The following is a 22,546-nucleotide window of genomic DNA, read 5'->3' as shown; positions in this document are numbered from 1 at the left end:
AGCAAGAGAAGGAGCCAGGAGTGGCGCAGAATGCAAGTCGGCACCTGACAAAGTAGGCGGGGACATCCCGCCCAAAGGCCAACTTCAGAAGGAGTGAGCCTTGACCCCCAAAAGAGAGGGGAGATCAGAGGACTCAGGGCTTTGGAATAGCATCCTGGTCCACCGCTTAGCATAAGCTTCTCTGGCAGGAGGCCTCAGCCTCAGCACACCGAGGAGGAAACATGTAACCAGTGGGTGTCTGCCCACTGACTGGCCACCGAGAGGGGTGTGGTAGGCCGCAATGGCCGCCACGTAGACCTTCAGGGTGGAGTGAGTCAACCCTGCGGAGGGAAGGGCCTGCAGGAACTCCAGAACTGTACCAACCGGGCAGTTGACTGGGTCGAGCTGGCGGTCTCCTCACCAAGAAGTGAAAAGTTTCCACTTCAGGGCATACAGTTTCCTCGTGGAGGGAGCTTTGGATTGGAGGATGGTCTCAACAACCTCGGTTGAGAGACCGGAAGCTACGAGCTGTGCCCCCTCAGGGTCCACACCCATAACTTCCACAACTCTAAGTGGGGGTGGAATATCGTGCCCTCCGCCTGTGAGAGGAGGTCCCTCCTGATGGGAATCTCAATGGAGAGCCGTCGAGGAGCGAAATCAGGTTCAAGAACCATACTCGGCCCGGCCAGAACGGGGCTACTAACAGCAGCCGGACTGCGTCCCGGCGCACTCTCTCCAGAACTCCCGGGAGCAGAGCAATCGGGGGAAAAGCTTACAGACGAAGCCTCGGCCACGTCTGTACCATGGCGTCCAGCCCCAGTGGAACTGGATGAGTCAGAGAGTACCAGAGGGGACAGTGCGATGTCTCTCGAGTCGCCACCTGAGCCTGGCCAAAACTCTCCATACCCCGGGCCTCGGCCCCTGCCTCGACAGGATATCTGCTCCCATAATGAGAAGCCCAGGAATGTGAACTGCTCTCAGCGAGAGGAGTTTGCCCTGGGACCACACAAGGATCTGGTGTGCCTGCCTTTAAAGGGGGCACGAACACAGACCTCCCTGGTGGTTGATATAAGAGACCGCCGCTGTGTCACACCAGTGCGCACTGACACATGGCGACCTCTTAGGTCCGGGAGAACGTGTTTCAACTTTGCTAGAAACATGGCCAGCATCTCAAGGCAGTTGAAGTGCCACGAGATGCGTGGAAGTGCCGCTTCACAGACCACGGGCCAAGCGGCCACTCATAACCGCTCCTCAACCGGTGAGGGGCGCGTCCATCGCTAGCATTACGTGGCGACAAAGAGCTCCCAGCACCAAGCCCTGAGTCAAGAACCAAGGTTTCCTCCACATGTCTAAGGCACGTAGGCACCTCCACATGACCTTGAGCATGCCAAGCAGGTTTCCCCTCGGGGAGAACCCTTCGGTCTTGAGCCACCCCTGTAGGGACGCAGCTGCCATCAGACCCAACAGTCTCTGAAACTGCTTGACAGTGAGTGACAGGCCTTCTAACTGCCGTGAGGATCGACTCGGTAATGAGACGTGCCTGCATCGTGGTCGAATCCCACACCACGCCCAGATAAGACCTCTGTAATGGAGAAAGCACACTTTTCTTGGCGCTTAGTCTTAACCCCAACTCTTTCATGTGAGCGAGAACGACATATCGATGCCGAACCGCTGTCTGCTCTGAAAGAGCTAATATCAACAAATCGTCGATGTAGTTGAGTATGCGGATGCCCTGGAGTTGCAGCGGAGCCAGAGCAGCATCCACACACTTGGTGAAAGTGTGGAGTGAGAGTGCAAGGCCGAAAGGACCCACTGAGACACATTTGGCAGTAGTTTCCAACCTGTCAAACAGTCTACTTAAGGGAATCAGTCTCTCGAGACTGATCTCTGGTGTAACCAGAGCGGCTAGCTCTGTGCCCTGAAGCGGCAGACTGGCAGGGGACGGCCGTACTAGCTGCTCTAGAGACCTCCGTGGAGGGCGCGAGCCTCTTAGCGTTTCCGGGCGGTAACTGATAGAAGCGCTCGCCGGAGACCGCTGCGCCCTCGAACACCGGCAGGGTTGGCAGACCGATCTCCTGAGGACACTGAGGAGAGACGGACATCGTGTAATGCACCGCTCTTCCCCAGAGAGAGCTGGCCCTCAAAAAGTCCTAGGCCTTAGGCGTCAGGACGTTTAAGACGAATACCATCCAGCGAGAATGACGGTTTACAGAACTGCCTTCCGCTAGAAGCCTTCGGCCTGGGAGCGTCACTCTGACTCTACACTCTGCGGAGTATGAGAAGTGACGCCACCAGAATGAGGAGCTGGAATATGGTAGGTTGGGACTCCTCGGAGGAAGAGACGTAAACGCGTGCTCTCACTCGAGAAATTTTTATCCCAAGAGCCCCTGTATATCTAACTTCTCATAGTCAGATAAATACTTCATTTTATTCCTCAGAATTAAATGCAGTCAAACAACCAGATGAGTAAATACGGTCTGGTGTGGTAAGATTCACACCAAAAACCGAAATGATGTAATATACGCATTGCGTCGGCAGCGCACAAGCCGCTCAGTCCCACAAACAATATCAATCTCCTCAGAGAAAGATGTCTGCTGCAGCGATCTCTCACTCAGAGGGGGAAGAAACCGCAGCGTGGGCTTCCAAGCCTCGAGAACAAGCTCTAGATCTAGGGAACGCGGGTGGAGATAGGAAGAGCCTTCTCCAACCCGTCCGCCGTGCCTCAGCAGCAGCGGGACCGCAATCGCAAGATCACAGGCACGGACACATTCCTCGGAGTGTGCCCAGCGAGAGCGGAGCGCTTAACAGCGGGAAAAGCACAATCAGCCCCCCAAGAGCCAACTACCCCATTAATGCTGCTCGTTATAATATTAGGCATAATATGCTTGTGTAACTGATGCTTGTGCAACTGGCAAGCTCTTCGACGCCCTCCGTATCAATCTCCTCGGAGAAAGACAGGTGGAGCGTCGCGCCTTCTCCTGGGGGGAAGGACCGCAGCACGGGTTCCGAAACCCCAAGAGTGGGTGCCGGATCTGGTGGTTGAGGAAGAAGATAGGGACTCGCCCGTCTACATTCCCTCCACCGGATCCATATGTGAAACCCACAAGCACAGCCGCCGCTCCGCCTTGGTGAAACCGGGGCCGGCACCACGAGAAACTCTAGTGAAGGCTCCCTCTTCAAAGAGAGCCTTCTGAGAGCAAGGCAGTAACAACCTCCCTCGAGAGCTGACTCTGCGTGCTTAGCTCCCAAGCAGACAACACACAAACTTTGTGTGTCCCCACCTGAATATTTTTTCTTTTTTCTTTCCGCGGGCAAGGAGAAACACACAGCCCGAACGCTGCCTGCTCTCGCCCAAAACTTCTCTTGACTGAAGTTTTGACATAATGGATCTTATCAGTGGACAAACAACACTAAATAAGACTTACAAACAGATTGACACACACACAGAGCGCTTGCTGAATGACAGAAAGCTGACACCGGTTCCACCACACGTGCTTTTAAGCTTCCTGGTCATTACGTCACCCCGCCCTTAACGTCTCGCCCTTCCATTGGACTGATTACACATGTGATTCAGAGTGTTGTCACGCTGAAGGCGTTCCCAAAGCGTTTCGACGCAGCCTGAAAGGGAACTCCTGTTTACTCTGTTTAATAAAGCCTGATTTGTTCATGTTTGTGTAGCTGCACAAACCAATGGAGCTCTAACCCGCCAGAAGGGGAGGAGCCAACTGCTATACAAGTCTGCTCACTGCGCCATTTCATCAGAATGTTTCTCTTTCAGCAAGGAGATCATTTCTTCACTGACTCTGCTTTCAAGAGCCTGTGGCTTGCTGCCATAGAAGTGCCCCGGCAGAGGAAGAAGCAGAAGCAGGCTAGGACGCATGCGTATTCGATAACTATTTTATTTGGGTTTATGTATATGTATATGCTTCAATTTTTAATATTAACCAAATTTATTTCAATGCATTGGTTAGATGTCAGTGTCTATGCAAAGATTTGATTTCAAAAACAGTGCCATAGCTATTAAACTATTTCTTGATATGATTTTAAATCTGTATTTAACCTCAGAATGACCTCAAAGTAAAAAGAAGTGCTAACGTCTGATTTTGTGGTGTTTGAAATTTCAAGTGATGAAGGATTTAATGATTGTCTTTCATTAAATTCAAGTGATGAAGGATTTTAAAAGTCTGACAGTAATCAGTGTTGAGTACTCTGGAAGGTTAACCCTGCCTGCTTTAAATGTTTGAAAATGATTAACAGTTGAAAACATTTGTTAGAAATTTCAAAAAGTAATTAAAAAAGTAGTAATAAAATAATTGAAATAGTTACACTTCTTATTACATTTTAAATTAGTTAACTTGTAATCTGTAACCTATTACATTTCCAAAGTAACCCTCCCAACACTGTGCATGCTTCACTCTCCCCACATCCCCTAGCTTCGCCAGTGTGCTTCACACGTGAGGATCAATGCCCTTAGTCGGCTGCCAGCTTCTTTCCTTCTGCTCTTCTGAGGAGGAGATTGCCGTTGATGACTCCATGTCCCTAACGGCGTCTGATGCTGAAGAGTGGGCGTGTTTCCGCCGAGGAGCCCGATACCCCTCCTCTCTCACAATCAACACAGCCCAGCAAGCTGATCCACATTCTTTCAAAGGTAGTGGAGGATCTCGGCCCATGGCCTCCTTGATGAGTGGTTTCTGAAAGGACGCCGTCCGCAATCCTTCCGCCAGTGGCCCACTCCAGTCTTGCTGGCAGTTCACGAGGAACTCACCAAGACATGGCACGCCCCCTATTCGGACCGTATTAATCCCTCTATTCCTACCGCTCTCACTACAGTTGACGGTGCTGAAGATAGAGTTTATAGATGACTTACCCCTCTGGAGGAGACAGTTGCTGCTCACCTGTGCCCTCCATCGGCCCTGGGGCTGAAGTCCAAGGCGGTACACCCGTCCAAGCCCTGCAGGACTACATTTGCCTTAGCCAACAGGGCTTATTCAGTGGCTGGTCAGGCTGGCTCATTGCTGCATAAGATGGTGGTACTCCAGGCGTTCCAGGCCAAGCTTCTCCGATCTATGGACAAGTCCGGCCAGGATTCTTACGCATTAAAGGAGCTGTGCACAGCAACTGACCTGGCTTTGCGTGCTACCAAGGCAATGGCACAGTCTTGGCAAGGCCATGGCCAATATGGTGATGCTGGAGTGCCACCTTTGGCTTTGGAACTTAACTGACATCAGGGACGCTGACAAGGTCGCCTTCCTCGACTTACCAGTCTCTCCTAAGGGACTGTTTGGCCCTGCTGTGGATGGGTTTGCCGAGTGCTTTACTATGGCACAAAAGACTTTGTAGGCTCTGCGTCACTTCTTGTCGAAGCACTCCAGTACAGCGGCTACTTCAAGTTGCCAGAAGACCCCATCCACTCAACAGTCTGCAAAACCCGGGCCCGCCTCAGCCTGAGCCAAAACCTGAGCCTGGGCTACAGCAGCACCTATGGACGGTGAAATGCTACACCTTTCCAAAGCGCAAAGATCCCCGCCCCAGAGTGACGATGGACCCTGAGCCTCGCCGAGGACAGAACTCCCTCGAAGACAGCTCTCACTCGCTTTCCATCCCTCCATTCAACACTGAGTGATGGAAACTTTATTCCAGCTGGGCATGTACTTCTTGTTCAGCGCGCACCCAAGCAACCTACCATTCAAGATTCTTTATTGTCACTATACTAAAAGTACAGCGAAATTAGAGCAATCCGTACAGAGCAATCACACATAAATTAGTGCAAGCTAATAAACATCTAATTTAATTATAAAACAATTAAAGTAGAATTTCCAAAGAAACGATACAAAAAAAGGCCAAACGAACAGTCAAATATTGCACTGAAATATTGCACGGTAAGCAGAAAGTGCTGCATGATATTGCACACAATAAAAGAGAGGTAAGTGCAACAGAATATACACAAACACAAACTGAATAATATAAAATGTAAACTTATACTAAAACACACACAGAGGGTGTTGTTAACCTGTGTCGGTTGAGATATACAGTAAGATGTCCCATCAGATTGGTGCATTTCTCATTTTTTATGTGTGTGTGTGTTCCACTGTGATAGCGGACCCAAAAACTCAAAAGAGCAATTCTCCTCTCCTCACCACTACGAACGTCAGTTCCCCACCCCAGTGCGACGAACCACCATTTGTAAAATTAGAAGCACTTGCCATCCGGATTCAGGCTTAGAAAGCTATCCCAAATGTGTCAAATTGGGTTCTAAAAACCATAGAATGAGATTACTTGCTTCAGTTCCCTCACAGGCCACCTCGCTTCAGAGGGATTATTCAAACTTCCTAACATATCAACTTCCTTCAGATGATGGCAGTTTTTCTGGCCCTAAAAACCTTCCTTCCGGCCTTAAAGGGGCACCACATCCTTGTGCGCTCGGATAACATGACAGTGGTAGCCTACATCAACCACCAAGGTGGTCTCAGGTCACGCTTCCTTCACAACTGGCTTGTCGCCTCCTGTTATGGGCACAGGGCAAACTCCTCTCACTGACAGCAGTTCATGTTGCGGGTAGACTGAACCAAGGGGCAGACATGCTGTCCAGAGACAATGTATCTCCAGGAGAATGGAGATTGCAACTCACAATGCCCAATTTATTTCTCAAGACAGCAAGATGCCCTGGCCCACGATTGGCTCACCTGTACAACTTCCCCCCGATTGCCCTACTTCCTCAGGTCATCAGATGGGTCAGGGAAATCAGATGCTCAGTCCTTCTGGTGGCCCCACTCTGGAGGAATCAGACGTGGTTCTCAGAGTTGATCCAGCTGCTATCGGCAGCCCCTTGGTCAATACCATTGAGGAAGGACCTTCTCTCGCAAGCGAAGGGCATGATTTGGCACCCCCGGCCAGAGCTGTGGAGCCTTCATGTTTGGCCCCTTTGACGGGTGCCTTTGCAGCTGCCCGCGAGTGTGACTAATACCATTTTAGAGGCAAGAGCCCGGTCTACAAGACGCCTTAACACTCTTAAATGGACAGTCTTCTCTGACTGGTGTACAGCACGAAGCCTGGACCCATTCTCTTGTGACGTGTCCCACGTGCTAACCTTTCTACAAGAGCTGTTGGATAAGGGGTGCTCCCATTCCATGCTTAGTCTATGTGGCAGCTATTGCAGAGAATCATTCCCTCGTAGCTGGCCAGTCAGCCAGCAGAAACGACCTAGTCGTTAAGTTTCTGAAGGGTGCTCAGAGATTGAACCTGCCACGCCCTCATACTGTGTTGACTTGGGACTTGTCTATAGTCCTCAGGGCCCTACGGGGCCCTCCCTTTGAGCCGCTCCAGTCGGCTGATTTGCGGCCTATTTCGTTTAAGACGGCCTCCTTTTGGCTTTAGCGTTGGTCAAGTGAGTGGGTGACTTGTAAGCACTGTCTGTGCTTCCTGTCTTGAGTTTGAGCCTAATGACTGTAAAGTCGTCCTCAAGCCAAGACAGGGCTATGTGCCGAAAGTGCTCTCCACTCTGTTCAGAGCTCAAGTTATCACCCTTTTAGCGCTCCCCGTGGCAGATGGTGAGCAGGGTCCCAATCCACTCTCCCCAGTTCGGGCCTTAGAGTGTATGTTGAGCGCTCTAGCCTTTTCAGGCACTCAGAGCAGCTCTTTGTATGCTTTGGAGGCCGATCTAAAGTGCTGCCGTTACGAATCAGAGGATTCGCTGTGGATAGTGGCAAGGCAAGGCAAGGCAAGTTTATTTGTATAGCACATTTCATACACAATGGTAATTCAAAGTGGCGCAGAGCAGTAAGCAAAAACGTCCGAATGGTAGCGAAGCCGGAATGCAAGCCAAAGCCGGAAGTGCAAGTGGATGCTATAGCTTTGTCTTATGCCTCAGCAGGCTTGCAGTGCCCTATAGGTATGAGGGCCCACTCCACCAGAGGAATGGCTCCTCCTGGGCGCGGTCCAGCGGAATTTCTATTGGTGAATTTTGTGAGGCTGCCGGCTGGTCGTCGCAGTCTACCTTAGTCAGGTTCAGTGTTGGGAAGGTTACTTTGGAAAGATAATAGGTTACAGATTACAAGTTACCAGTGACAGGCTGTGCATTTCACCCCTAGGCCTTCAGTGGTGTCCTACATAAATGATGGCATCATGATTTTTATAGAAATCATAAATATTGAGTGGAGTCAGCTGTCTTAACCGTGGCTTGTGTACTGCACACATACCAGCTTCATCACTGTGTCTGTCACGCGACTCTGTTCCCCTTTCGGGCTGTCTTTACATTTATTTTGAAAGATGAAGCTCGCGATTATGGTAAGGGGCGCTACATTTCCGACGAGTGCTTGCGGTGTTCGGCCAATCAAAATGCACTGGGTCAGCTGGCCAATCAGAGCAGACTGCGCTTGTCGGAAGGAGGGACTTTGTAGAAAACGAAGCGTTTGAGAGAGGCGGGGCATAGAGGACCTACAATAATGTACAGTATTTGAAAACTAATGTGTTTTTTGAACATTAAAGCATGTCAACATATTCTGTTACACCAAATACACAAAATAATGATCTTTAAAAAAGCATCATATGACCCCTTTAAAATCATAAAGATATAGTTTAATAGATACTGCTTTTGAAATCAAATCTTTGCATAGAAAATATGTCAGGAAACATTGACATCTAACAATGCCTTGAGAAAAAATCTTAAAATATAAAGCTAAACTGTAATTTAATTTAAAAAAAAATTCTCAGCAACTGTAATAGATTACAGTTACATTTATTTTGTAAATAAATTACGTAACTCCGTTACATGTAACTAGTAACTCCCCAACACTGGTCAGGTTCTATAACTTGGACGTCCCTGCCCTACAGGCATGGATCTTGTCTGCTTAATTCTACCTAATTCCCCTTTTATAAGTAGAAAGGGTGATGTTATATAGTCCTCGGCCTACACGGCTTGGGTCTCAAGCTTAGCTCATGCTTACAGGAGCCGCTCCGGGGCAGGGCTCGCAGAGCGGCTTGTTCTGCACTTGCTTATAACACGGCGCTATTCGATGCGTTACCCATAGCATTAAAGCTGACACAATGCTCGTTCCCTTATCTCAGGGAACTGAGGTTACGTTAGTAACTGGAGCGTTTCATGCCCCCAAAACACTGTTGTCGTGTAAATGAATGACCAAAATGCATAAAACGTTTTTCGTTTTTATTTAATATATTTGTTGTGTAAACACCCCCTAAATGGTACCTAAATTAACTGGTTTTATCCAAGTAAAAAATATTACTTAATATCACCAAATCTATCCAAATACATTAATTTACACCAATAAAACTAATTTTATGGATTAAATCAGATACAAGTGTGGATGTTTCCAGAACACAAAGCACTGTATAATTCACTGCACTTAAAGTGTGTCAAAATCTCTAGTCTAAAAAATGTCAACACACTTTTGATGGTCTTCACTTGGAAGTCTAACCATGTAATTTTAAGACAACAGACATTGGATGGTCAACAGTTTAGTTAGATTTCTTCATTGTAATTCAACACAACATTCACTGGTAATTTTAAGTTCACTGACAATAACATTTGCACATGCATGTGTTTATTGGTCCATTGGGACTTTTAGTAGGCCAATGTCAATCTGATTGGTGAGCTCTGGGGGGATATCATTAATGGCATCCACTTGGTTTTGTCACATATAATAAACAACTTGATAATTAACCACCTTTGCGTCTTAAGTTACTAATTGTGTTGATGTGATACCAGGTCAATATGAACAATGCCACTAATAATACCTTTAGGTTGCCGAGCTTGCTGTGGGTTGTTTTCTACTATTTTTGAATTAAAAAGATGCAATGTTTGAATCACAATAATTTTAATAACAAGAAAAGTAAGAATTTACTAATAATGGTAGGTGCACATTTTAAACATGTCCCACTATTTAAAATATGTTTGCTTTACAATAATAAGTCCTTTATGGTACATATATTTGCCTTTAACTTTTTTTTAATGCATTCAGCTGACAAACTTCATATCATCTTGATAGCATTTGCCTGATTTTGTCCTTGCATTATAATTATCCTGCATCATTAGTCTGTGGTTTTTAAATGACTCTATTTATTAAAATTTCTGCACATGGATATTAAGTCAAGTCAAGTCACCTTTATTTATATAGCGCTTTTAACAATACAGATTGTGACAAAGCAACTGAACAGCATTAATTAGGAAAATAGTGTCAATAATGCAAAATGACAATAGTAAACACTCATTTTTCAATTAAAGACAGTTCATCATTGAATTCAGTGATGTCAACATCCAGCTCAGTTTAAATAATATATATATTAGCATTAGTAGTATCAGTTATTTTATATTGAATCAATAATGTGTTGCACAAATATTTGGAGACTCAAAAATTAACTAAGGTCCTTACAAAGTAACACACACCCAGAAACATTAAACAAAATTACATTTTAGATCTGGGGGATTGGTTATCTGATACGTAGGCCTGTATTATGTTGTGTTGTACTTGAGGGCTTTTCCATTCAAATTGTATTTTCAGTTCAATGTGACGGTTACTTTACTTAAAGAAATTATGTGTCTGGCCTCATTATTTGCTGTTTGGATATCAATATCAATGGACAGAAGCAGGCAAAGCAAGGATTATCTCAACTTTTAATTTTATGTCTTTTAACATAGAAAAAAGAAAAAAACCCTGATTGTTTCACACTGAAGTGACAAATCAGAAATCTTTAGAAAATGAACAAAACGAAAAATCATTTTCACAATGTTCTGTGGTCTTTATGAATACAAAGGACACCAAATGTATCATTACATAACATACATCTATTTTGTCATTACACACATGCTTCTCTACGTATGTCTATGTTAGAAATATCTTGCAAACCTATTGCATCTGAAAATTGTATATACAGAAAGTACAATAAAAATGACAGGGCCTGACTTTTGCCTAATGATGAATGATGTGTCACGGCAAACAGGATGATCCAAGTGCAGCATTTATTATAAACAATCCAAAAAATAAACAGTGTAATCCAAAAACAGGGCAACCCGAATAAAGAAACACTTAACAGAAAACAATCAACCAGCAAACAAGACAAAGAAAACCAGGCTTATATGGAGGATGTTAACAAGGTAAATGAGACACAGCTGAATAAAATGAGACATGATTGTCAAAGTAAAGGGTGATGGGAACTGAAGCCCAAAGAAACAAAACAAAACTACAAAATGTGCCCTCTGGTGGCTAACCAGGGCACCACAACCAGACACTGTGACATGATGTTTGTCATAAAATGCCATTCATGATAACAGACATCATTTAACACTGAAAATGACATAATGCACTTCCGCATTCTCTATTATAAGTATTTAAGTATGCATGAAATTTGGAACAAAACAAATTAAAAAAAAACTTTTTGTCCTTTTAATCTTCTGGTAATTTTCTCAAAAGCTACAAAGAGCAGCCTACACTCTTTTTTTTAAGATAAAGGAGGAGATAAATTGTGCACAACATGCATTTTTTGCCTGATGTGTTATTGTTCCCATTATTTTGTTTCAGATGTTGAACTGAGGATTCAGACTCAGTCTGAGGATTGATTGATTGATTATGATTTGATATTTTCAATATCACTGAGAAACAAAGAATTGTTACACTGAAGGGCAGAGGGCCAAAATGTCTGTTGTTGATTTTTATCTCCTACATTAACTTAATATATATAGAGAGAGAGAGAGAGACAGAGAGAATGCAGACCAGTCTTTTTCATTTTTGAATGTATATAGGTCTTGGCGTTAATGTGAATTTATTAATTTACTCAAAAGTGAAAATTGTTGTGCAATTGCTCTCTACTTACTACATAATATATTTAAAAATAATTTATTGGAATTGCCTTTGAACATGAGCAGAAGGCTTTACAAGACATCTTGGCACAAACTGTGATGTAATAAAACACATTTAAGCAGAGATTTTTCTGTGAAAGATTTTAAGGAAATGTTTTCGTATTTCATGGCTGTTCAGTCCATAAACTACTGGATTCATAACAGGAGGCACCAAAAAAATGAGCATCCCCATCATTTTCTGCAGGTTTGCATTAACATTTGAGAACCTGTGGGACAGGACGTAGAAAGTCACAACAATTTCATACATGATGAAAATGACCAGTTGGGCAACGCAGGTGTTGATGGCCTTGCTCTTTGCGTCAGACCTATTTGTAACCAAGCAGGCAATCAAAATCTTCACATAGGAAAATATTTGAATGGAAACACTAATAATCTGCATTATGGCTGTTGTAAATAAGCCAAAGATGTTGTTAACTATAGTATTACCACAGGCCAGCTTAATAAGAGAAGGGTTATCACAAAACACATTTACAATATGGGATCTACATCTTGAATGCATTCTCTGCAAGGAAAACAGCACACAAATAAATAAGAAGTCAAACCCCCACACAAGAGCCACAATTGTTATAACAACTCTGGGTGTCATGAAAGCATTATATCGCAGAGGCATGCAAATGGCAATATAGCGATCAAAAGCCATGGCAGCCAGGATTAACAAAACACCTCCCCCATACATGTGGAGCAAAAAACCCTGGAGCACACAGAGAGGATAATATGTGTTATTGGTTTCCGTCACAATGTCAGAGAGAACCTTGGGAAGCATTGAAGTGATTCCCATAAAATCATTCAGAGGGAGGCTAAACAGAATGAAGTGCATTGGCTTGTGGAGACTTTGTGTCAGAATAATGAGGAGCATCAGGGTCAGATTACAAAAAGCACTGAACATGTAAATAAAGATGCCAAAGAGAAACATGGGATATTTTGCTCCTGGAGGGATGGAAAATGGATCCAGGGTCAGCTCAAAACTGACTACAATGGATAAGTTCTCCATTATGACCCTGTGAAGTCTATGGAAAATGGAAATATTAATATCAAATTACCCAAAAATATCTTTGCATAATATAACTTGACAGACAACATAATTAATGTTTCTCACCTCATGCAGTAGAAGAGACTACAGTTTCAATGTTGACACCAACAAAGTGAAGTCAATCATGAAGGACAATGAAACACATTAGTCTTATATAGACAGCCAAATTTCTGACATCACCCACATCTAAACCCCTCAAGACACAGCCCAGAGCTGATCAGTTAATTTTCACATTCCATGAATCTCAAACATGGTTTGATGTCCTGTTTTAGGGGCATGACAGAGAGAACGTCATATAAGTTTATGTTTTTGTATATGGTATCATGTAATCCTTGACCATCAAAACATAGGGGTAGACATCACCTTTTCTGTGTTATCATGTTTGGTTCAGGAGCTATGACACAAAATACATAATTTGGTTATGGTGGAAAGTAAAATGGTCGCCATGGCAACCACAAGGTGTTTTTGCGATGGCTCCATTTCTGAAAATGTTTAGGGCCGCAAACTATACAAGTTTACCAAGTTTCATGCTTTTATGAAAAAGTGAAAAAAAAATGTACATGTCACCTGAATTGTTAGAGCTGTTACACACTGCATGAAAGGTAATTTTCAAAAATCCATAATAGGGGCACTTTAATACTGTGTTGTTACCTGGATGATCCACAGCTGTTTTGTTTTGTTTTGTTTTGTCTTTCCAACAATAACTGTATGAATTTGATATCCATTTTTCACACTGAGGACAACTGACAGACTTGCATAAAGCTATTACAAAAAGTTCAAATGCTCATTGATGCTCCAGAAGGAAACACGATGCATTAAGAGCCGTGGTGTAAACTTTTTGAATTTGAAGATCAGTGTAAATTGAACTTATTTTGTCTTCTGGGAAACATGTAAGTATCTTCTGCAGCTTCTGAAGGACAGTAAATAAAAAAAATATTATATTTAGGCAAAATAAGAAAAATGTACACATTTTCATTCTGTTCAAAAGTTTACACCCCTTAATGCATCGTTTTTCCTTCTGAAGCATCAGTGAGCATTTGAATCTTTTGTAATGGTTCCCTCAGTTGTCCTCAGTGTGAAAAGATAGATCTTATCTTATCTTATCGATGGCCATTACGATGGCGCCGCAGTGTTTGGCTCTCCAGTGTTTGTACTGTTCTGATGTCACATTCACTTTATTTATGTTTATTTGACCCAGGCCAGAAGTTTATCTGCTGGTTTTGTTGTAGGGCCCATGCAATGTTCTCATTTTTCGGGCTTACAGCTTTTCATTAACTATAAGCCATTCTATTCGCCGCGGGGGTTTCACTCGTTCATTCTCGTGAGTATTTACATCCCTCCGCAAGCACACGTGAGCTCAGCTTTACAGAAACTCACTGATCAGATCACAGAGACAGAACAACAACACCCGGACTTTCCCGTGAACTGCCAAAATACAGACAGCGTTTTTGAACTTTTGCCATCTGGTCGGCGTTACAGAGCACCGAACAGGACAGCCAGGCACAAGAACAGTTTCTTTCCCCAGGCAATCTACCTCATGAACAGTTAATGTTCTCCCATTGTGCAATTAAAGTACAGTATGTGCAATAACCTTATACTTATTTATCACCCTAAACCCTAGTACATCCCTACAACTTATTTTATTCTATTCCTATTCCATCTATAGCACACCTGTACATACAATTTATTCTTTTTTTGTGGTTTATATTTATGCATGTGTATTTTATTCACATCTCACTTTTATTATCTGTGTGTTGTTGTTGTCTCCGTGTACTGGAAGTTTGTGACACTATAACAAATTCCTTGTATGTGCAAACATACTTGGCAATAAAACTCTTTCTGATTTCTGATTCTGATTAAAATCATACAGTCATTGCTGGAAAGGGTTCAAATACGCAAAAGATGCTGGAAAACCAAAGAATTTGAGGGACTGTAAGGATTTTTCTGAAGAACAACAGGCATTTTAACTGTTCAGGACAAACAAGTGACTCATGAACAACTATCACAAAACAAAACAGCTGTGGATCATCCAAGAAACATGTAAACTTTTGAACGGGTCATTTTTATAAATTCAACTATTATTTTCTCTTGTGTAAACATCCTTTATGTGAAATATCTTATTCAGGTCAGTACTAAATAAAAAATAACATGCATTTTGTATGATCCCTCTTATATTGGTAAAATTATTAACATTTTACAGATACTGCAAAGTGTAAGTAAAATTTTGACCACAGCTGTACTTTAATTCAATCAGTACATTATATTTAAGGCTCCTGAAAATATGAATAATATTAAATACTTACCCTGCCATATATTTACTGGGTTTTTTAAACGAACGCCAGACCATTTCATCACCTTAAAATGTCTCATTGATGAGACCTGTGGGAGAGTCTATTAATGGCCTCTAGTCATTATAAGTTTATTATAAGTTGTTTTGTCACTTATAATAAATCCTTTGATAATAAACCTCTCTTGCTTCAAGAAAATTCACCAGTTATCCAACACCCTAACTGCAAACACTGTTGCTAATAAAACCTTGGGGATTTGTGTCAAAGAGCCTTATACTTGCAAGTGTTCTCAAGTGTTCTTTTTAACTGAGACTTTCTTACCAAGGGAACAGTTTTTACAATTTTGCTTTTATGTAATATTTCTATCATGAACTGAGACATATCATTGTCAGATCACAGCCTTCAGTTCACAAATTTATTTGTACTGAGAATGCATAACATGAACAAATTTAGTGAGAGTCACTGAACTATCTCAGTAATATACATATCTATAATTCTGTATCATTAACCCCATACTGCACATTGTGGATGTTTCCTTTCTATAACAGTCTGATTCACTTGATATATTTCTTAGTACATTAGCACAGAGCTCCCTGAACTTGATTTGGGAGTGTCAAATTAGTTAGACACATAAAATATGCCATAATGAGAAACACAGGTCTATAGGAATCCAGAATTCTTTAGATTTATGTCAAGGTATACCATGAAAACACTGACCCTACTGGGACTAAAGATCAGAGGGGAAACATATTAATTAAGTCTGTGAAACATTGGTCAAGGGAAAGCTGCTGTGAGTTGATTAAGACTGTAGAGACCAAGGGCCTGAATTGAGTAAGTGAATTAAGCCTCAGGTCACTTTAAATGTTGTAGAGTTACTGGTAGCATATCCCAGGTTGCCCCTACTGGTCTGTAACTAAACCTACACACCCAAAAAGTATCTTTTTACATTGACACCAATTAAAAATAGCCATGTACTTTGATCAAATGTTTTTTTTAATGTTTTATTTGTCACTTATTTTTGGAGTGGCTTCTTAGTAAAAGTGTTAAACAAACGTTTCTATGTTTTTCCTGTCTGCTGCAAGGAGTCATACAGAGCGATCAGTCACACGATTGGCTCAAAAGATGAAGTAAAAATGGGAGCATTCTAGATATTTACCAGGCCATGTCTGCAACTGAGTTAAATAGGAATGCAAACAAATTGCCCTGTCGAAGTACATTAGACCTCTATGAGTGGAACTAATTGTTTATCAATGTTGCTGTACGTAGACCTGTAAACAGTTTGAGTCTTATTATATGGAATTTCTGAAAATAAAGAAAGAACATTCAGATAATTTCAAGCATTGTTGGAAGGGTCTCCTGAGCTTTATAAGGAAAAGCAATACATGACTTCATGAAGTGCATTATTTTCATATAGGCCTTTTGAGTGTATTAGAGTCCAGGGAACACATTAATTGGCCCTCTTGGATCTCTTGGCCTGCATTGTTTTGTTGTTTCCGTATCTGTTTGCAGCAATATTATTGCCATAACTGTTCCATATGACTGTATGACATTTCTAAGAGATAAAATTGTAATGTAAAAACAAAAGTATGAAAATAAAAGTATATTTAATTAAAAAAAAATAGCAACTACACTGTGTAACATCGACAGACCTGAAAATATGTGCCTGGTTCAAATTATTCAAACATTCTAAAAACAATTCAAAATGTTCAGCATGACAGTCATAAAGGGTGAAGCATAAAATATATTTAAAAAGTACATTAGATTGTACATTATTTAATAATTTGTGGTGATGTCTTCAATAATTGTCAAACCTCTAATCCTCAGACACATTTTCTCAAACAAAACATACACCTTTTTATTTCAGATAATTATTTTGACTAAATCTATATAAAAAATATACAACATTATACACTTTTATAACCCTTCTGTTATGTAATAATATTGTGGAATGTATTATCTTTCATTGACTAATATTCAACTATGAGGTGAGTGGATTCTCTCATTCTTCTGTGTCCTCTAGCGGCAGTGGTTTGCTATTACAAGTTCACTGTTCACTGGGTTCACAGTTTTTTCTTGCCTGTTAATATGAATTTCATGAGCTTTATGACTTTATTTGTTGTGTTTTTGCTTTTGTAGTCATTAACTTATAATGATAACATCATGTTTGGTGGTTGGTACAGTTACATAATTCATGGACAACTTCATGTCTTCAGAATTTAGCAGAAACCAACATATGCTTTTCTATATGCCATGCCTATCATGCTTGTTGTCACTACTACAGGCCTGCAACTTTAAGAAACAGGTAATGGCCACTTTGTAACCTGATCAAGGATTGAATAAATGATGGAGCAGTATCTGAGTTCACTGGTTGTGGCTGTTTGCATTTCCAAGGACACAAACCAGCTGAACCAAGATAATCGAACTGAAACACGTTTACACAGCATCCTGCTATCAATAACCCTAAGGATGAATCCTGAGTAGTAAGTAGTTTTGGCTCTAAAGATTGTTTGTCTACATTATTGTGGTGCTAGATTTTTGTTTACAATACATTGTGTTATTAACGGTCGACAGACTTTCTTCAAAATTACAGTGAATAGAGGAGGCCTCTAATTTGTGCCATTGATATTAGTATTACCAATTTTGCCCAAAAATAAAAAGGAAATAAGATGCAGCTTAATTTGAGCATGGACACCAGTTCGGTAACATAAAATGTTAATAATATTATAATGTTTTTCTCAGTGACTACCTGTTCAAGTTGCTGCTGATTGGGGACTCTGGTGTGGGAAAGTCATGTTTACTTCTACGGTTTTCTGTAAGCTAAATATTTTACCCATCGTTTTCTGTTTAAATGTACTTCAGTGAATCATTTAAAGTAGTTGACCCAAAAATGTAAAAACTTTCTATTATTTCCTCACTATCATGATGTTTCAAATCTATGTGCTGGTGGTTGTTGTGTGTTTTTTTTTTTCAATGTAAAACTTTTTTAAAGAAGTGTTGACCGTTATAGATTTTAAAATGAGTTGATAATTCTGTTGTTGACACAATTATTCCAACAGGATGACACTTATACAGAGAGCTACATCAGCACTATTGGAGTAGATTTTAAAATCAGAACTATCGAAATGGAGGGGAAGACTGTTAAACTGCAGATTGTGAGTATAGATATTACAGACATTTTTATACGTTCATATTCAGACTTAACTAGTTGGATTGTGTCTGGCTGTGTCTGAGATGCTTTTTTGTTTTATCTAATTATTACATCTGTTTTAAACAAACGTTTGTGGAACAAAATATTTAAAATCAAATTATTTTTATAAAGTGACAAAAACTGATACCTTGCTGATTAACTTACTAACCATTCACTTAAGAGTTGGCCCGAAATACTTGGATGAAGAATGATATACTCACATCTTCTTAATCTTTTTTTGCTAATAACATTGTCAGGGTTGGGTGAAGGGATGAAGCAAGGAATCATTGTGCAGAGTACAGTAGATGGGTTTTTATTAATAAAAGAAAAAAAAAAAAAAAAAACTACCCTGTAGGGGAAAGCAGGCAGGCAGGCCAGGGCAAAGCAAGGCAAGGCAGGATCAGGGAGGGCGGGACAAGATGGGAACCAACAAGGGAGCATTAGACAATGAACTGGCACCGGACTGCAAACACAAGGAGAAAATATAGCTGCAAGCAGCAATTGCGGGGCCAAGCACTCCAGAGGCAAAATGAGGAGCTAAGCATGGCATGGAGCATCAGACCAAATGCAACAATGAGTAATAAAAGCAATTTTAGGATGATTGTAATTGAAATGGCTGAAAAATCATAAATACAACCATTAGTAATATGATTTATTGGCTTATCACTTGTGACCAATAGGTGCCGCTGTTACCAAATTATTGTGGCATGGTCAGTGTGAGGTGACAAATGCACTTACAAAGGTTGGTGTCAATATGTCAAATATTTGCAGAGACATAGCCTCAGATGCAGTTTGGCATTATGCCTCAAATTTGTAGTGGCGCTGTACAAAAACGGTTTCGTCTGTTGACACAAAATCCATAACTTTCTGTCAGCACAGTCTGAAGATCATCTGACTCGATTTTGGTGAAAATCGGACCAACGAGTGGCAAGGAGTTAAACAAAGTAGGTTTTCAGTATAAATCAAAATGGCGGACGGGAAGTTCAGCTTACTCTGGCATAATTGGTATGTATGTTGTCGGCATGACCCATGGAATATTTTGAGACCAGTTTCATTGCAATAGGCTAATGCAATAAAAAGTTATTAGTATCTTTGTAAATGTAATCATTAATGGTTAATGAATGGTTTATTACTCGTGACCAATAGGTGGTGCTGTTACCAAATTGATGTGGCGTGGTCAGTGTGAGGTGACAATGACACATACAAAGTTTGGTGCAAATATGTCAAATATTTGCAGAGATACAGCCTCAGATGCAGTTTGGCACTATGCCTAAAATTTGTAGTGGCGCTGTACAAAAACCAAAATCAAAATGGCCGACAAGCAGTTCAGATTTGCTACCGGAAAATTGGCATGTCTGTTGTCGGCATAAGCCAAGGAATATTTTGAGACCAGTTTCATTGCAATAGGCTAATGCAATCAAACGTTATTAGCATTTTTATGAATGTAATTATTGATGGTTAATGAATGGTTTATTACTCTTGACCAATAGGTGGCGCTGTTACCAAATTGATGTGGCGTGGTCAGTGTGAGGTGACAAGGGCACATAATAATAATAATTAATTACATTTATATAGTGCTTTTCTAGGCACTCAAAGCACTTTACATTGTCAGGGGGTATCTCCTCATCCACCACCAGTGTGCAGCATCCACCTGGATGATGCAACGGCAGCCATAGTGCGCCAGAACACCCACCACACACCAGCTTATTGGTGGAGAGGAGACAGAGTGATGAAGCCAATCACCAGATATGGGGATGGTTAGGAGGCCATGAGGATCAGAGGCCAATGGGCAAATTTGGCCAAGATGCCGAGGTCACACCTCTTCTCTTTTTGAAAGACATCCTGGGATTTTTTTTTTAATGACCACAGAGAGTCGAGAGTCACCGTTTCGTATATATACACATGAAATCCATAACTTTTTGCCAGCTTGGTCTGAAGATGATCCGAGTCAAATTTGGTGAAAATTGGACTAACGGCCCAAACTTTTTGAGTGTCATCAGGGCATGGTGCCGAAGATGCAAACCGATTTTCATAATAACAAAGTCTAAGCGTTCTTAAAATATTGCATTTTTTGACAAAATTAAAAATGGCCGACGCCCAAAATGGCTGACATGGGAAAATTTGATATGATTCAACTCGGCATAATGCACTGAATCTAAAGAGACCAGTTTTATTATTTTTGGCCAAACCATTCAGATGTTATAAGCAAAAATATGCATTTTTCATATCTCCTGACCACTAGGGGGCACTGCGCCGAAACACTGCAGGTAGTCTCAGGTCATGCTTGTTATAACACACACCAAGTTTGGTCTCAATACCCCAAACTGTTTCGGAGATATAGCCTCACATCCATTTTTACGTGCTTTTCGTAGAATTCCTTCGTGCGTTATTCGAGAACGGTTGGACAAATCAACTTGAATTCCATAACTTTTTGCCAACATGGTCTGAAGATGATCTGAGCCAATTTTGGTGAGAATCAGACAAACCGTCTAGGATGAGTTAGAAAAAGTAGGGTTTACGAACAATTAAAAATAGCGAAAAAAACTAAAACTTGCGATTTTTGAATTTTGGTGTTCATGCGACTCGGCATGAGCCAAGGATTTTCATTTTGTGCCTAATAGTTCAAAAGTTATTAGCATAAAGAAATTGCAACTTTGGACAAGTGGTGGCGCTAGAGAGTTGGCGTTAGAGACTCCAAACTTGCTGTGTTTAATGTTGAGACTGTCCTCTATCAGTGTGCCAAATTTCACAACTTTCCCGCAAGCTGTTCTATGGGCTGCCATAGACTGCTGAAGAAGAAAAATGACGCTAACGGAGACAATAGGTGCCACTGCACCTTCGGTGCTTGGCCCCTAGTAAATAGGCAGCAAACAAGGCAGGTAGCAAGAGAGGACAGGTGGGGCAAATGAACAAATAATCAGATAACAAGAATGTCGGGGTCACGACAGTAGATATGACAGCACATGGCACACAGTAACAAACAAAACGCAAGCCATGTGCTCACACAAAACAAAAACACATCAAGACAGAACATGGAGCGTGAGTGTCTGAAGTCCGACATAAAACCAAAACTGAACAAGACATGAGTCCCGGCATCCGAATACCACGCTCCAATGTGAAACAAGAAAACAGAGCACACAGACGAGAGAGCAAACGGCTCAAGCAAACTCGCAGCTGTGCACTCCTATGAAAACAAGACATGACAGGAGTTTTTGTAAAATGTTTCATGTGTTTCTCTGTCCTGAAGTGGGATACAGCAGGGCAAGAACGATTTCGAACAATAACATCCAGTTATTATCGAGGGGCACATGGGATTATAATTGTATATGACGTCACCGAGCAGGTAATACTTTTAAATATTACAGAATGTTATAACATTTTGAGTACAGCGAATATTTAACAAAGTATTTTGATTTTACAGGAGTCTTTCAACAATGTGAAGCAATGGTTAGAAGAAATTGATCGCTACGCATGTGAAAATGTTTCCAAGTTGCTAGTGGGTAATAAGAGTGATCTTGCCTCAAAAAAGGTGGTAGACTTTACCACAGCAAAGGTAAGCCGTCTGCTTATGCAAACTTGTTGTAAAGTCTGTTCTACAGGAATGGCAGATCTAAGCTAATATTTTAACCTTCGTTTGTACTGTTTTCAGGAATTTGCTGAGTCACTCAAAATCCAATTTCTGGAGACAAGTGCCAAGAACGCAAACAACGTAGAGAAGGCATTTTTAACAATGGCCTCTGAAATCCAGAAGAGGATCGGGACAGACAGTGTTCAGAGTGAAACTGTTAAAATGGGATCCAAAATAAACAGTGCCCCACTATGGCCTGGTGGAGAGAAGTCAGTAGCTGAGGAGGTCAGCTCTTGTTGTTAGTGTTCGGTATCTTTTAAATTCAGGATAATATAAATCAATATTTTTGTTTATCATTTTATGTGTTTCTCTTTTTCCTTCTTTTTCCTTCTAAATGTAAAATAAGCCATTGACTCTATGTTTCCATGTTCTAATGAGCTAATGAAAATGATACATGCCTTTGAAAATGTTTCTGTAAATCATTTTCTGATCAAGCATCCATTATTCTACGTTAAGTGCTCTTTTCTCTTTTTGTTGATGGACAAAACCAATAAGCACACACAACCATTCAAAAGTTAGAAGTTGCTAAAAAATGTTTAATGTTTTTAAAAGAAGTCACATTTAC

General features: G+C 41.5%; 2 protein-coding genes across 2 annotated transcripts; one reads left to right on the top strand and one right to left on the bottom strand.

Moving 5' to 3' along the window:
- Window positions 1–11,903: 11,903 nt before the first annotated feature.
- Window positions 11,904–12,839, bottom strand: LOC107592963 (olfactory receptor 52J3-like). The gene has a single exon (XM_016282551.1). The coding sequence runs from the start codon at window positions 12,837–12,839 to the stop codon at window positions 11,904–11,906; it is 936 nt and encodes a 311-aa protein (XP_016138037.1).
- Window positions 12,840–17,632: 4,793 nt separating this feature from the next.
- LOC107592930 (ras-related protein ORAB-1-like) lies at window positions 17,633–22,224 on the top strand. The gene is made up of 6 exons (XM_016282517.1): window positions 17,633–17,646; window positions 17,906–17,978; window positions 18,223–18,318; window positions 21,601–21,696; window positions 21,775–21,906; window positions 22,003–22,224. The coding sequence occupies exons 1-6, from the start codon at window positions 17,633–17,635 to the stop codon at window positions 22,222–22,224; spliced, it is 633 nt and encodes a 210-aa protein (XP_016138003.1).
- The last annotated feature ends 322 nt before the right edge of the window (window positions 22,225–22,546 follow it).

The sequence above is a fragment of the Sinocyclocheilus grahami genome, unplaced genomic scaffold (assembly GCF_001515645.1).
Source record: "Sinocyclocheilus grahami isolate Dianchi unplaced genomic scaffold, SAMN03320097.WGS_v1.1 scaffold161.1, whole genome shotgun sequence".
In the NCBI taxonomy this organism is placed as follows: domain Eukaryota; kingdom Metazoa; phylum Chordata; class Actinopteri; order Cypriniformes; family Cyprinidae; genus Sinocyclocheilus; species Sinocyclocheilus grahami.
The sequence above is the reverse complement of the archived record's forward strand: the minus strand, read 5'-3'. Positions and strand labels throughout refer to the sequence as shown.